Raw genomic sequence first — 17396 nt, 5'->3', positions numbered from 1 at the left:
AGGCTACCTTACCGATTCTTTCGACGATCTTGAATGGTCCAACGTATCTTGGTGCAAGTTTTCCTTTCTTTCCAAATCTGATCACACCTTTCCAAGGTGAGACCTTAAGTAATACACGATCACTGACTTGAAAATCCAAGCGCTTACGTTTCAGGTCCGCGTAACTCTTTTGACGGCTTCTAGCTGTCTGAAGGTTATCACGAACTTTCTTAACCTTATCTGTTGTCTCTAAAATGAGGGCAGGTCCAGTAAGTTGAGCCTCGCCAATCTCATTCCAGCAGACTGGTGAACGACATTTTCGACCATAGAGAGCCTCGAAAGGAGCCATGTTGATGCTGGAGTGATAACTGTTGTTGTAGGAGAATTCAATCAATGGAAGATGTGAATCCCAACTACCACCAAAATCGATCACACAAGATCTAAGCATATCCTCCAGTGTCTGAATTGTTCTTTCAGATTGACCATCCGTTTGCGGATGATAAGCTGTGCTCAGATTTAGTTGGGACCCCATAGCAGATTTCATGGTTCTCCAAAAATGAGAAGTGAAACGAGCATCTCTGTCAGAAATGATGTTCAAAGGAACACCATGTCAAGCTACAATTTCATCCACGTAGATTTGAGCAAGTTTGTCAGCCGAAAAATCCTCACGGATTGGCAAGAAATGCGCTGACTTGGTAAGACGATCAACGACTACCCAGATGGCATCGTGACCTTTCTTCGTGCGCGGGAGTTTAGTAATGAGATCCATAGTAATGTTTTCCCATTTCCAAACTTTGATCTCTGGTTGCTCCAATAATCCGGAAGGACGCTGATGTTCAGCCTTAACCTTAAGACAAGTAAGGCATTTGGATACGTATAAGGCAATGTCTTTCTTCATACCAGGCCACCAATACTGAATACGAAGATCCTTATACATCTTATCTGAGCCAAGATGAATAGAATAACGAGACTTATGGGCTTCATCCATAAGCAAGGTACGAAGATTATCTTGGCTTGGGACCCACAAACGGTCCATGAAATAATACGATCCATTGTCCTTTAGTTCAAGAGCAGGTGTTATGTGATAAGGAAATTCCTTATCCATCAAACCTTTGAAACACAAGATTGTTGAGCCTGAGAAATACGGTCTTGGATATCAGATTGAGCTTGAATAACAGATTGGACACGAACACAATGAAGCTTAGTACGTTCCTTGTGACTCAAAGCATCGGCTACGACATTCGCCTTACCAGGATGGTAGCGAATTTCGCAGTCATAGTCGTTTAGAAGTTCAACCCAACGTCGTTGCCTCATGTTGAGCTCTTTCTGATTGAAGATATGCTGGAGACTTTTGTGGTCCGTGAAAACCACACATTTCGTACCGTACAAATAGTGTATCCAAATCTTAAGAGCGAAGACAACTGCACCCAACTCAAGATCATGAGTGGTGTAGTTCTTCTCATGTATCTTCAACTGCCTTGATGCGTATGCTATGACTTTGTTTCTTTGCATCAGGACGCAGCCAAGACCTAATTTAGATGCGTCGCAATAAACGACGAAATCATCATTGCCCTCGGGCAAAGTTAGAACAGGTGCGTCGCAAAGTTTTTGTTTCAAAGTCAGAAACGCTTCCTCTTGCTTGAATCCCCAATCAAAGGGTTTGTTCTTCTGAGTTAGAGCAGTTAGAGGAACTGCAATCTTTGAGAAATTTTCTATGAAGCGGCGGTAATAACCCGCTAGACCAAGAAAAGAACGAACTTCAGTAGGAGTAGTAGGTGTATCCCAATCCTTAATCGCACTGATCTTGGAGGGATCTACATGAATACCTTGTTCGTTGACAATCTGTCCCAAGAATTGAACCTCTTTAAGCCAGAATTCACACTTGCAGATGTTGCTCATGATCAGCTTGCGTCTTAGAATATATCAAAATGTCGTCAATAAAAACAATGACGAACTGATCCAAATAAGGTTTGCAGACCCTATTCATCAAGTCCATGAAAACAGCAGGAGCATTAGTCAAACCGAATGGCATGACTGTGAACTTGTAATGCCCGTAACGAGTACGGAACGCTGTCTTGGGAATATCTTCTTCATGCACACGCAGTTGATGATATCCTGATCGCAGATCAATCTTTGAAAGGTAAGAAGCGCCTTGCAATTGATCAAAGAGATCATCAATGCGAGGTAGGGGATATCGATTCTTGATGGTGAGTTTGTTAAGCTCACGATAATCGATACACATCCTAAAAGATCCATCCTTCTTCTTGACAAAAAAGAACGGGAGCACCCCAAGGTGAAAAGCTAGGATGGATAAAACCTTTGTCAGAGAGCTCCTGAAGCTGCTTAGACAACTCTTGGATCTCAGATGGTGCAAGACGATATGGAGCTCTGGCAATGGGATTTGCACCAGGTATGAGATCAATGCGGAACTCGACTTGGCGTGCTGGAGGTAGACCAGGTAACTCTTCAGGGAAAACTTCAGAATAATCTCGAACGATAGGAATATCTGAATTAGACTTACCCTTGCCTTTATCTGCTGTAACATGTGCTAAGAAAGCCACATAGTTTTTCCGTAGATACTTTCGTGCTTTAAAACAAGACATGAGCTTGAGGCCACCAAACGGTTTCTCACCTTGAACCTGTAGGATCTCGCCTGTTGAAAGCGGCACACGAACAATCTTCTCAGAACAAACTATCTCTGCGCGATGCTTGGATAACCAATCCATACCCACAATGACGTCGAAGCTTCCAAGTTGCATAGGCGTGAGGTCAATAGGAAAAAGATGGTTGTTAAGGTTCAACTGGCAGTTGCAGAGAACAGAATCAAGAACAATGGGTTCACCGCTCGCCATTTCTACTGTCAAAGGTTTACCTAGTTTCGTTCTAGACACGCGAAGCATTGGCTCAAAAGACAATGACACAAAACTCTTGTCGGCACCCAAATCAAAAAGAACAGATGTAGGCTGATTATTAATAAAGAACATACCGTTCACCACTTCATTGTCTGCTTGTGCCTCTTGAGCATTCATGTTGAAGACTCGCCCTCGAGCCTGAGCCTGATTATGATTCTGGTTCTGGTTTGCTAGCCTTGGGCACCGGTTTCTGTAGTGGGTCAGATCCCCACAGTTATAACAAGCACCAGGTAGGTAGTTTGGTCGTGCAGCCTGACCCTGTTGCTAAGCAGGAGGCTGAGCAACTTGTTGAGCAGGGTTCTGAACTGCGCGATTTTGAGCAAACCGACAAACATCGGCAAGATGACCTGACTTCCCATAGTTAGTACAGAAACGGCACTGATGTTGCAGCTGATGGTGGCTGTTGCATCTATTGCACAAGGTACACTTCCTGAATAGGGCCTCTTTGCTGGAGGTTGTGCGGCTTGGTTGGGAGCTGCCTGGTTAGCTTGGGCACTGATAACAAAATTTTGGGAAGCCTTACGCTTCCTTGACCCCCTTGCGGAACCATAATCCTTTCCCTTCTTGTTTTGACCTTTCTTGCTATCTTCCTTGTCAGACGACTGTTTCTTGCCCTTGTCACTCTTCCTGTGCAATTTATTCTTCCGAACCAGTTATCATTTTGTTTTGGGTTGCTTTGTGAAGAAAAACACCAAACATAACGATTTAAAGCACAATGTAATGAATTTTAGGCTTAAAACTTAAAACACAATGCCAAAAACGTTAAGTAGTGTGTTTCAAGTGTTAACCAATGTGATTTAAATTTCATCCCCATAATACATTGCGTTATGTTTTAAACGAGTTGACGATAACCCGCGCGTTGGCGGGATGTTGATTATGAATGTATTTAGTATAACTATTTGGAACAGATCAAATAAATCAGTACATGAAAACCGTTGATGGATCATCCTTTGAACGAAACACTACTAAAATGATAATTGGTATATTACACAAAACACTATTATCTAATAATACTGCACAAAAATTTTACATTAGAAACATTAAAACAAATACAGATTATAATTTTCAATAGTAAAGAGACTCCTTGCAATTTTTAAAGGAAAGATGCATAGTAATGACACTCGTGGCTTTGGGCATATGAAATGTAAATTAAATATCTTTCTAAAATAGTAAAATGCAAATGAACAAAAAACGATTAACAAAAATGTTTAAATTTTTTTACATGAAAGATATTTATTATTATCAATCGTATCTATCCAAAATTGAAAACGAGTAAAGTTTACATTATTTAAAACGAGTAAGAAATTTAATCTATATAAAACTATATAACTAGTAGATTTTATTTAAAAAAAGTACTGGTTTAACAAGTAGATTTTATGTTAAATAAGAAATTTAATAAAAAGATGAAAATAAAAAAAATAAATAGATTTTATGTTAATTAAGAGATATAATAAAAAGATGAAAATAAAAAAAATAAATAGATTTTGTAAAATTGATTTAAACCTAAATAAAATTAGGTGTTAGTACCTAAATGTGTTACATTGATAAACTTAAAAAATGCAAGGGTATTTTAGTCATTAATTAATAAATTTTGGTGTTAGTACCCAAAGGTGTTACAAAATTAAAACCATAAAACCTAAACCTGTTAAAAAAAAAGTTAGTACCCAAAGACGAAATTAGGTATAAACAAGTTGTGTAATTAACTGTTTATTGTTTATTGAATCTCTTGTGGTATGCATGCTTCATATTTGAAATTCATGCATATTAGCTATTTGGTTCAAATTGACTTTCCATCATCGGTTATAAAGTATAAAATCAATAAATAAATCTAACAAACAATATAGAAAATGATGACGTCGGTTCTGGAATGCAAACGGATACGTACGATTATCATGAATGTCTCACCAATCTAAATGCCGTTGGATGCATTCTCTCTAACCCTGCCGATGCACAGTTCTCACTCTCTCTCTATATAACTGCTACTCGATCACACGATTAATCGAAAACTTCTTCTCTCTCTAACTTCTGCTTCCCTTTGTTCTAGAGAGAGAAAGTGCAGAGACGAAATGGCCATGGTTTACGATCGTTCGAAAACTTGCTCCGTACGCTTTCTCTCTCTAACTTCTTCTGGTAAGGTTTCTCTCTCTAACTTCTTCTCTTTGATATCTAGAGAGAGAAAGTGCAGTGGTTGACGATCAATCTCGAAAACTCGCGTCCTTCTGGTTCTTGTAAGCTTTCTCTCTCTAACTTCTTCTTTAAGATTAAGCTAATGGATACCTAAACAGTTTTCTCTCTCTAACTTAAATCTTCTATCTAGAGAGAGAAAATGAAGAGATGAAATGGCTGCCGATCAATCGAAATTGCGTCTGGCTCTCGTTAGGTTATTGAGTTGCGGATTTCGATCACAACGTATTCTAGAGAGAGAAAGTGAAGAGAAGAATTGGTACTTTTCTGTTACATGCATGATAATGTTATTTGTTTTTGGTGTTTTACTTCCTCTATCACAACAATTGCTGCAGTATTTGAGAATTGGAGGCTCTCGATTGCCTTTCAATTTAATTAAACGTAATTTTGTTTGACTTAGGGTTTTTGTTCCAAGATTTGAAGGATTCAATTTCTAAATTTGAATTTTATAATATCTAATTAGTGTATTATCTCTCAAAATGTTCGTATTATTTTGGCCCTTGGAATTGCTGTTTTAAGTTTTATCCCCTGTTTACTGCATATCAGATCTATTGATTGATGTTTTTACAGTTGGATAAGTAATTCAGTATTTAACCTTGTTCACTGCATATATGGTTATGTTTTCTGTTGGTTAATTTTCAGTGGTTGTTAATATGCTTTTGATGCAAATTAATATGATTGAATGTTGTTTGTTTATGTTGTTAATCTTAATCATAATTGAATATCAATGTCAGCCAATGTCTGTCATTTATTGATACGAACATCGTTGTCAAATTGTTGGTTGATATTCCTTATCTTTGTGTACGTTGTAACTAGGCTTTATTTCAAGTATATTATATATATGTGTTTGGAAATTATTTGATGTATCAAATAGAGTTTCGTATATAGATATTAACTTCTTCATTTGCTCCTTATCAGGAACATGGTGGTGATCTCAATGAGGCTGTGTCAATGCAGATTTCACCGAAAGAGATAGAAACATATTCATTAAATTTCATATGGCACATAATTAGAAACACTAATTATAAGTCTTTTTTTCACCTTTTTACTTTTTGAAACATTTCTCTATACTACTGTTCTAGATATCGTGAAACGTCTATTGCTGCTCCACAAGTTGACCCGAACTTACCAGAAGTGTATTTGATAGCGGACCAGGGCTCAGAACTGGTGAACCGTTCATCTCCCATTCAAGAGAAGCTAGACAGATTCCCATTGAGGTCAAGGATGGGCCCGGCTACAGAATCAGAACGTTCTGGACATGCTCCTAGAATCGAGGATGTCACTGAGACTGCAATAGAACATGTCCCAGAGACCAAGTGCTCCACAAGTTGGTGATTTACCTGATTATGGTATTGAAGAAGAAATGATTCGGGCTGCAATTGGAGCTTCCAAACAAGATTCCCAGAATTGGCACAAACAGTCTCTCTGTCTTTAAACGTTTACTTTTTACCATTTTCATAATGTGATAAAACACTCCTGCTAAGTTCTCTCCTTCCTACTTAACAATGATCTTTTTCAGACTGCTGAGCAAGAGAAATTAAGCTTTACGCCAACAATGATCTAAAGTGGGACCATCAGAACCAAGGGGGTCTAAGATGGTTGAGGTGGAAGAAATGGAGACAGTGACATCTCAGTACTAATCGGGTTTGTTCTCGAATATTACTTCATTTTTAGTTTATAAACTGATTTCCGTTTAAAACTGTCAAGTTTTCCTGCATGAGATACTAAGGCAGCAGCTCACAGTCACAGCCCAACACTAGTTTGGCTTGGCCTAGAATTGTCCAAACTTATGTTTGGGTTTATTTTTGGAATTATAGGCAGCTTAGGCCTGGCACATATATCTTTCAGGTTGAGCTACTTTACAATGCTTTGGAAAAGATGTTTTGGGCCTGGATGGATTTCAACAATCTCATCAAACTGTTCAAGCCCAGTTTGTTTTCGAATATTAATTCCTTTTCAATTTACTAACCGACTTTCATTCTAGAATTTCATGAATTTTACACGAGACCAGAAGGCTTTAGCTCACAGCCCAGCACTAGGTGGTTATGTTCTTGAATCATACTTCATTTTAAATTTGCTAAGGACTTTTCTATTAAAATTTCATTTTTTCCTACACGAGACCCAACACTACAGCTGATCACGGCACTAGGTGGTTACAAGTTTTTCTACACTAGACCCAAAGGCTGCAACTAGCAGCCCCCGCACTAGGCAGGTATGTTCTTGAATATTACATCTTTTTCTGTTTAATAACCAGCTCATTTTACAATTTCAGGTTTTTCTATACAAGACTTGAAGACTGCACCTCACAACTCAGCACTAGTCTGGTCTGTTCTGTTCTCGAATTTTACTTCCTTTTCAGTTTATTAAATGACTCCCCTTTATAATTTTAGTTTTTTTTTTTATTTTATTTTATTTTATTTTTTTTCAGGAGACTCAAAGACGACTGGTCACAGGCTAACACTATTGAGGTTTGTTCTCGAATCTAACTTCTTTTTTAGTTTCACTAACAGCAACAGCTCACAGCAAAGCACTAGCCACGTATGGTCATGATTCTTAATTCCTTCTCAGTTTACTAACCGACTTCCGTTTTATTATGCCATGTTTTTCTTTCTACACGAGACCCTAGGACGGTAGCTCACACTTCAGCATTAGTCAAATGTGTTCCTTAATCTTACTTTCTTTTTATGTTTACAAACCGACTTCCGCTTTAAAATTTATGGTTTTTCTACACGAGACCATAAAGATTGTAGCTCACATCTCTGCACTATGAAGTTTTGTTGTCAACAAAGCTGGTTTTGGGGCTGGCCGGGTCGGGCGACCACCCGCTGCCCAAGTCTTGGAGGGCCCGAAATAAAAAAAAAATGACTTTATATATATTTTTTTAATTTTATTATATATTTTAAGCGTTATAATTCATTTTAAGCTTCTGATCATGATAGACGCTTGTCGCAGATCATCTGCTAAAACCATTAATACGGTTATCCCGTACTTTGGATTTGAATAATTTTATCTGCATAAACATTAAACAGCAGAAGCAACTAAATGCAAACCTAAGTAGAGCGCTAAGCTTGCTGTTCTAATTTTGTCACTTGTATCCAGAATTCAACTATATCTACTAAGTTGGAAAATTAGGAAAGCGAATGACTAGCTACAATATACTTAAACAAAATTAAAGAACTATTAATCTTTACAACATGACTTAGCATAAGTGACACATATTTCCATCTTATTACTGCTAAAAGTTATGTGTAATAGACTGCTAAACTTGTTGTGAATCTGATAACCGAAGCAGGAGCAGATCGAGTTCTTGCTTGTGATCTTCATTCTGGGAAATCGATGGGCTATTTTGACATTTCAGTTGATCATGTTCATGGTCATGTAATGGGTATTATCTATTTGAAGCAACGGTAATTGGTTATCATGTTCTTTAAACTTTTTTTTTTTTTTTAAATTTGAGTTATGAAGGGAGTTTGCTCAAAGAATGGTGTTTGTCATCCTGCAGAAACCACATCTTGTTATATTTGTAATGGATAGAAGTATTGGTCAAGCCGCATTTGACAAAGCTAAAGCATTTAAGCGGAATGTTGTTGTTGGAGCTGTTATTGGTACAAAAATGGATGGTCATGAAAAGGGTGGTGGAAATTGCCAGACCCTGTAGTTACAAATCTATGCTAGTATATAATGTCCATTAAGACACGAATCCATTTTGACCAGTTATCCAACCCGAAGTTAAATATTTTTCTTCTCATTTTTACTGTGTAGTATGCACTAATTGGCCTTTGTCTTAATTGCCGAGTGTTATGTGCCTTATGTCCAAGACTTGATGCGAAACTACCATCGAGCCGAGGGTCTCACTGGAAGCAACCTCTCTATTCCTACAGGGTAGAGGTAAGGTTGTCTACATCTTACCCTCCTCAGACCCTACCTTAGCTTTCCTATTGGTGGGATTTATTGAGTATGATGATGATTTTTACTGTGTAGCAATTGGAGGACAGTTGGCCAAAGTCCAAGCTTGAAAGCAGAGGTGTGTTTTATTTACAATATATCTCAGATTTTAATTGTGCTTGGTCATATTATTCATGTTTAACATTACCATTGGATCTTATCCTCATGTCTCAAGGTACCTACTCTTCATTTCAAAATATTATTTTTTTTCTACACGAGATCTGAAGACTGCAACTCACAACTCATCAGTAGTCGCATATGTTCTCGAAAATTACTTCCTATTCCGTTCACTAACGGACATCTGTTTTTAAGGTTTAGTTTTTTCTACACGAGACCCCCTGCAACTCGCAGCCCAACACTAGTGAGGTATGTCCTCGAATCTTATATTTTCAGTTTACTGACTGCTTCCGTTCTATAGTTTCAGATTTTTTTACACAAGACCCAAAGACTGAAGGTCACATCTCAGCACTAATCAGATTTGTTTTTGAATACTACTTCATTTTCAGTTTACAAACCGATTTCCGCTTAAAAATGTCAACTTTTTTTACACGAGACCCTAAGACGGCAGCTCACAGCCTAACACTATTTTGCTATGTTCTCGAATATTATTTCATTTTTAGTTTACCAACTGACTTCCTTTTATAAGTTTCAAGTTTTACAATTTATGTTTTTTATAAGAGACCCTGAAACTTCATTTTTAGTTTACTAACCGATCTTCGTTTAAAAAGTTCTGTCTTTCTACACGAGACCTCAAAATTACGCTCACAGCGGCTACATGCCAATTGCCAGGTATGTTAATGGATCTTACTTTCTTTTTCGTTTACCAACCACGAATCATATGGCACATAATCAGAAACACGAATCACAAGTTTCTTTTTTCACCTTCTTACCTTTTGAAACATTTTTCTATACTACTGTTTTAGAAGTCATGAAACGCCTGTTGCTGCTCCACAAGTTGACTCGAACTTCACCAGAAGTATATTTGATAGCGGAGCAGGGCTCAGAATTTGTGAACCATTTATCTCCCATCCCAGAGAAGTTAGACAGATTCCCATTGAGGTCAAGGATGGGCCCGGCCCCACTACAGAATCAGAACGTTCCAGACATGCTCCTAGAATCGAGGATGTCACTGAGACTGCAACAGAAAATGTCCCAGAGACCAAGTGCTCCACAAGCAGTCTCTCTAGTCTCTATCTTTAAAGGTTTACTTCTTTTTAACATTTTCATAATGTGATAAAGCACTCCTGCTATGTTTTCTCCTTCCTCCTTAACATTGGTCTTTTCCAGACTGCCGAGCAAGAGAAAGCTTTACGCCAACAAGGATCTGAAGTGGAACCATCAGAACGGAAGGTTCTAATCACTTATACTCATGATTGTTACTTCCATTTCAGTTTACTAAACGATCTCCATTTAAAAATTTCATGTTTTTATACACGAGATCTATAGACTGCAACTCGCAGCCCAATACAAGACCCAAAGACTGCAGCTCACATCTCAGCACTAGTTACGTTTGTCCTTGAATATTATTTCGTTTTTAGAAAGACAATACTATTACAATGCTAAGCTATATCTATAAACTAAATGATTGAGGATGACATATGCATTAAAAATAGAATTGGATGACTTTGAACCTATTTGACTTCTTCAGCCCGTTTGTTTTGTTTGAGATAAAATACAATCCAAACCGACCCATACATTAATGGGTTGAAATTGCCAGCTCTGGTTTATTTGTTAAATAATTTCTTTGTAACTTACAATAGGTTGGAAGCGAGATGAAGTTGAAGAAGCAGAAGAACAACCTCTGGTTTGAAACAGTAGTCGACTTATGTCCTCTCAATCTATTGATTCTGCTGATGACATTGAAGAAGTACACCTAAACTTACACTCCAGTTTCTGCAAAGAAAAAATAAATAAATATTAGGGAAGATTTAGTTATTAATGATTGAGATGTGAGCTGCAGTCTTCGGGTCATGTGTAAAAAATCCGAAACTATAAAACGGAAGCGGTTGGTAAACTGAAAAGAATATAAGATTTACAAAGGACTTCTCTATTAAATTTTTACACGAAAAGAATATAATTTTACACGAGACCAGAAATCTGCAGCTCACAGCCCAGCACTAGGTGGTTATGTTCTTGAATCTTACTACTTTTTAAATTTACTACGGACTTCTTTATTAAAATTTTCATTTTACTTACACGGGGCCCAACACTACAGCTGATCACAGCCCAGATGTAATCGGTATGTTCTACTTTTGTTTTCAAGTACAAATTCTTCTACACGAGATCCCATGACTGCAACTCACAGCCCCGCACTAGGCAGCTATGTTTTCGAAGATGAAATCCTTTTTTTTACATGAGATCCTGAAATTACAGTTCACTGCTGCAATGTGTTAGGATCTAAGCACATGTCAGGTATAGTCTCGAATAATGCTTTATATTTAGTTTACCAACCGATTTTCGTTTTAACATCAGTGTAACACATGTCAGGTATGTTCAAGGATCTTATTATCTTTTCCGTTTGCCAACCGACTAGCGTTTGAAAATTTCTGTTATTCTACACGTGACCCGAATAATGCAGTTCACAGCCCGACATCAGACATGCATGTTCTCGAATTTGCTTCTTTTTTACTGACTAACTTCCTCTACAAAATCTCATATTATTTTACACCAGACCCCAAAACTGCAGTTCACAGCCGTGCTAGTCAGGTACAAATCGATTCCATTTAAAAGTTCACACCTAGCACTAGTCATGTTACTCATGTATGCTCATGATTTTTACTAACCGATTTTCATTTCAAAATTTCATATTGGAAATGTTGTGTTTCTTTTGGATTTCTGTTGCAGCTAAACTTGTTGCTAATCTGATAACCGAAGCAGGAACAGATCGAGTTCTTGCATGTGATCTTCATTCTGGGAAATCGATGGGCCCTTTTGACATTCCAGTTGATCATGTTCATGGTCAGGTAATGGGTATTATCTATTTGATAGTTGCTGTAAATATAGTCACTCCGGTTAAATCTGCATCGATGTGAACTTGCTTATTGAGTCATCACATCTATGATTATATTTAGTTTTTTTATATCCTTACTGTTTGTGATGCGGATAGACCCGATCTCTTTAATTATCTCTTTATTTGAATTTAATATTTTATCTTATTTTGTTTCCTTTTCGAATTATGATTCATATCTTATAAATAGAGGATTTAGGGGTTATTGTTATTCAGTTTTTTGATTGATTTTGAATTGAAAGAACATTGTTCTTGGAACCATTCGGTTCGTTTTTATCGTCATTGGTTACTAATTGTTCTTGAGCCGTTTGATTGCACGCGAAACTGCATCAGTTTGATTAAAAAGTGCTTGCTGATATTTATTGTGCCTTATATTTTTGTGTTTCGGTTATCAAAAAAATTCATTAATTTGCTTTTTTTTTTTCATCACTAGCCCGTCATACTTGATTACCTTGCTAGCAAGAGAAAGTAAAATGTATTTCTACCAGTAAGTTTTTATTATGTTAGTTATCATGCTTTATTATTGTAAATATTTGAATACCATTATTTTGTGGATTCTTGTAATGAATTGATGCGGCAGACACTTGCAGATGTCCTTAGTCATAACAAGCTGTTTTTAATTTGATTTTCGCAAGACACTGAGCCAAATGTAATCTGCAATTGTTCATTTGGTGTTTTTTTTTCTTTTGGTGGTTGCGAGAGTTGGCGATTTAACTATCATGTCAAGTAGGCATGAGCCTGTGGATTTCACTCAACTGTACACAGAGTCAGGTTTGGAGATGATCGTATCTGTTAGATCCAGAATATCAAACCATCCGTGGTTGTTCATGAAGCCTTGCTACAAAAATGTGGTGGTTAATACCAGCAGACACTCGATCTTTAAAACGGCTACATGATTTGCATGTCTTAAATAAAACACATTACAACCATCTGCAGCTCACAACCCAGAAATAGTCGGGTATTTTTCGGAATCATGCTTCCTTTCAGTTTTACTATTCTACTTTCTTTTCTGTTTTATTTCAGGCATTTCTACATCGGACTTACGGGCTGCTATTGACAATCCAACTGCAGGTTTGTTAATGATGGCTTTTAGGTTACTTCATTTTAAGTTTACCAAGCACTTAAAATTTCATTTTTTTTCTTCTACATGAGACTTGAAACGTACAGCTTATCACAGCCCAGATGTAGTTGGTGTGTGACTTACTAACCAACTTTCGTTTTAAAGTACAAATTTTTCTACACTAGACCCCAAGGCTGCAATTCGCAGCCCCGCACTAGGCAGGTATCTTCTTGAATATTACACCTTTTTCTGTTTGGTGACTAGCTACCAGTTTATAATTTCAGGTTTTTCTATAAGAGACTTGAAGACTACAACTCACAACTCAGCACTAATCTGGTCTGTTCTGTTCTCGAATTTTACTTCCTTTTCGGTTTACTAAATGACTTACCTTAGTAATTTTAGTTTTTTTTTTTCATGAGACTCAAAGACCGCTGCTCACAACCTAACACTATTGAGGTATGTTCTCGAATCCATTTTTTTTAGTTTTACTAACAGTCCTCTGTTTTAAGTTTCACAATTTTCTACATGAGACTTAAAGACTTTTCTACATGAGACTTAAAGACTGGAGCTCACAGCGTAGCAAACTAGCCACGTTTGCTCATGATTCTTAATTCCTTAACAATTTACTGATCGGCTTTCATTTTATTATGTCAAGTTTTGCTACACGAGACCCTAAGACGGCAGCTCACACTTTGTGAATTGTCAGATATGTTCTTGAATCTTACTTCTTTTTATGTTTACTAACCGATTTCCGTTTTAAAATTTATGTTTTTTCTACATGAGACCCTAAAGATTGGTTAAGCGGCATTTGACCATGCTCAAGCATTTTAGCAGAGTTTTGTTGGAGCTGTTATGGGTACAAAAATGGATGGTCATGCAAAGGGTGGTGGAGCTCTTAGTGCATAAGTGTCATGTTCTCTGTCTTTTTATTTTGGTTTATTTGTGTTAAAATTTTAGTGCTTATTTAATATTTCATGCATTGAACTTTAAATGGTTACCAGGTTCATATAACCCAATTCGTCCAGACCCTAACCGGATGTGCCACACTATGGGTAACCTGAAACATGGGTTGGTGGGTCAGTAAAAAAACATAAAAGCTAGATAAAAAACAGGTTTGCAGGTTGAAAGCAGGTTGGCAGGTCGGAATTTTTAGCAGAAATAGGTGGTCTACAAAAAAAAAGAGTGTAATTAGGTGAATTTGAAAAATGTTTTCAGAAATAGGTAAGTTGTGACATGAATTCGCGACCTTCAACCCCATTTCTGCAAAAAAACAGAACTTCCTGCAAAAGCTGACATTCTCTTACAAGGTCTCAGTTTGAAACAGCGACCTTGTGAAGGTCGCTGTTTGAAGTCACAAGCTTTAACAAGGTCGCGAATTGAACTTCCAATCTTGTACAAGGTCGCAGATTCATATCCCAAGCTTCCTAAAGGTCGCTATTTCAACTCCCAAGCTTGTTAAAGGTTGCGGATTCAAGTTCCAAGCATGTATAAGGTCGCGGATCCATATCCCAATTTTATTAAAGGTCGCGAATTGATGTCCAAACCTTGTTAAAGGTCTCTGTTTTGTCTCACAAGCTTATTAAAGGTCGCAGATTTGAACCACAAGCTTAATAAAGGTCGCAGATTTGTCTCACAAGCTTATTATGGTTGTCAACAACTAACAACCATACCGTTGCCTCGGTCATTGATTGCAGCTGAGATCTATATGTTCTCAGGCAATGTGTGGAAACATCTGTACACGTTAAGCTGCCCTTCCACCTAAAAGGATAAATTAAAAAAAAATAACATAAGTCAGGTATATATATACAAAATAATAAATTTAGTTATTTCCAATTCACACTACCGAGCAGCTAACGGGGCATTGTACTGGAACCGGGCAACAGCAGGAGCAAAACAGCGAAACCTCTCCCAAGCCCACACTTGTAGAAGCGCAACTGGGCCAGTAATGGCTATAGCATTAGGTGTTGTAGCATTACAAAGGTTTTTGTAAAGGAGAGCTAACACAGCACCTCCCCAACTATATCCCGAACATGCGGGCAAGTCTACCAGAAAATCTAAAAATTTGACATCAATCAGGTTGTTTGCATTATCAGGAAAGATTGTGCACCCTATCAAATAAAATATTATTTGACGTGCACGAAAAATGCAATCTTCATCTGATGCTTCATTTTCAGAAAAATTGGATGACGTTATTTGTGCTAAAACTCGGGAGGACCTAACCCTTTTGCCCTTCACAACAGCTTCTTCAGGGGTAAACCCCAACACCGTTTGACACTTGTCGCGTACAGTATACATTGACATACCAGTGTCAGCCCCAGAAATAGGCAACCCATCTATCGGTAGCCCCCACAACACGTTGACATCCTGTAATGTCACGGTCGTTTCTCCAAAAGGAAGGTGAAACGTGTGAGTTTCTGGCCTCCATCTCTCAACCAACGCAGTTATTAACGCGTGGTCAACATACTTGTACCCACATTGCAGTATCCCGCTGAAACCTGCTGCATGTATTAAAGCTTCTACCCTTCCACTAACCGGATTTTCTTTGATATGTTGCCAGAACGTTCGATCTGATCGTCTAATATCTAATGGGTTATCATACGGTGTTGGATTTTTAAACACCTCAAACGCACGGTGATTGTTGCCCAAGAACAACACCGATGCATTCATCGGACCAGGATGACATTCAAAATTCATCTTCGGCTTATAAAACTTGACTGAATTTTTTTCGTTAATGAAAGGATTGACTTTGATATTGAAAATGTAGCCCAACTCCTTTGCTTTATGTTCATATGTAAATACTTCACCAGGTGCCTCATTTTCGAATTCATGGTGTTTGCAGAAAATTTTCTTACACTACAGTTGGATTCTCTTACACACAACTATTCAAAGTAGCAGGTTTTATTTCTTATCATGTGAGAGCTAGGGTCAAGTCATATCACCAACACATTTACCACTCACATTTCATGCAACAAATGGACAAAAACCTCAAACATGCACCTATACACTACCATCCGAAAAGCTTAATAAATTCTGCAAGTTTTGTCCATATTCAAAAAGAATCTGCCATGCTTTATTAAAGTTGCGAGACAAAACATTAAGCTTGTGGTTCAAATCTGCGACCTTTAATAAGCTTGTGAGACAAAACAGAGACCTTTAACAAGGTTTGGACATCAATTCGCGACCTTTATTAAGATTGGGATATGGATCCGCGACCTTATACATGCTTGGAACTTCAATCTGCGACCTTGAACAAGGTTTGGACATCAATTCGCGACCTTTAGGAAGCTTGGGATATGAATCTGCGACCTTGTACAAGATTGGAAGTTCAATTCGCGACCTTGTTAAAGCTTGTGACTTCAAACAACGACCTTCACAAGGTCGCTGTTTCAAACTGAGACCTTGTAAGAGAATGTCAGCTTTTGCAGGAAGTTCTGTTTTTTTGCAGAAATTGGGTTGAAGGTCGCGAATTCATTCCACAACTTACCTACATCTGAAAACATTTTTCAAATTCACCTAATTACACTCTTTTTTTTGTAGACCACCTATTTCTGCTAAAAATTCGGCAGGTCGACACAAATAACTAGACAGTTAGTCATGTTGACGTGAATGCCTGTGTATTACCCAAACCCATTTATCTCCAACTCTAACATGTTTCATGCTACCCATTTATCCCCAACTCTAACCTGTTTCATGCTAGGTTAGTGTCATGATTCTCTGTCTGCGGCCCCTAGATCCTAGCATTATATTATTACACAACACACGTGAATTGTACTAGCATTATATGAGGAGGTTTGAAGAAGAAGAGCTTTCATTAGACGCAACTCACAGCCTAGCACTAGTGAGGTATGGTCTCGAATGGTACTTTTTTCAGTTTTCCGTTGCCTTCAAGTTTAAACTTTTAGGTTCTTCACGAGACTTGAAGACTCTGGCTCATAGCCCAGCACCAGTTAGATATGTTTTCGACTTTCGTTTTAGAATTTCATGAATTTTACATGAGACCAGAATGCTAGATAAAAAACAGGTTTGCAGGTTTACTAAACGACTACTCTTTATAATCTCAGGTTCTTCTTCACGAGACTCAAAGGTAGCTGCTCACAGCCTAACACTATCGAGGTATGTTCTGGAATCTTACATTTTTTCAGTTTTACTTACCCTCATCTGTTTTAAGTGTCACATTTTTCTACATGAGACTCGAAGACTGCAGCTCACAGCCTAGCACTAGCAATGTATGCTCATGATTGTTATTTCAAATTTATTATGTAAAGTTTTTATACACGAGACCCTAAGACGGCCGCTCATACTTCAGCAT

At 37.7% G+C, this 17396-nt stretch overlaps 1 protein-coding gene and 1 long non-coding RNA gene across 2 annotated transcripts; one reads left to right on the top strand and one right to left on the bottom strand.

The window, feature by feature from the left end:
* Positions 1-4817: 4817 nt before the first annotated feature.
* Positions 4818-12163, top strand: LOC110891537. Its single transcript, XR_004873458.1, has 15 exons — positions 4818-4993; positions 5062-5119; positions 5209-5334; positions 5994-7287; positions 7348-7399; positions 7504-7543; positions 8368-8482; positions 8578-8963; positions 9057-9386; positions 9749-9809; positions 9944-10222; positions 10308-10370; positions 10781-11432; positions 11508-11726; positions 11865-12163. It is a non-coding gene; the product is annotated as an uncharacterized LOC110891537 (long non-coding RNA).
* Positions 12164-14926: 2763 nt separating this feature from the next.
* On the bottom strand, positions 14927-15781 carry LOC118484246 (serine/threonine-protein phosphatase 7 long form homolog). Its single transcript, XM_035980249.1, has one exon. It carries the CDS (start codon positions 15779-15781, stop codon positions 14927-14929), a length of 855 nt encoding a protein of 284 aa, XP_035836142.1.
* Between the last annotated feature and the right edge of the window lie 1615 nt (positions 15782-17396).

The sequence above is a fragment of the Helianthus annuus genome, chromosome 11 (genome assembly GCF_002127325.2).
Source record: "Helianthus annuus cultivar XRQ/B chromosome 11, HanXRQr2.0-SUNRISE, whole genome shotgun sequence".
Taxonomy (NCBI): Eukaryota; Viridiplantae; Streptophyta; class Magnoliopsida; order Asterales; family Asteraceae; genus Helianthus; species Helianthus annuus.
The sequence above is the reverse complement of the archived record's forward strand: the minus strand, read 5'-3'. Positions and strand labels throughout refer to the sequence as shown.

What these genes read in the sequence shown, in the direction of transcription:
- LOC118484246 (XM_035980249.1), bottom strand. Translation starts at nt 15,781, where the DNA reads ATGAATTTTGAATGTCATCCTGGTCCGATGAATGCATCGGTGTTGTTC.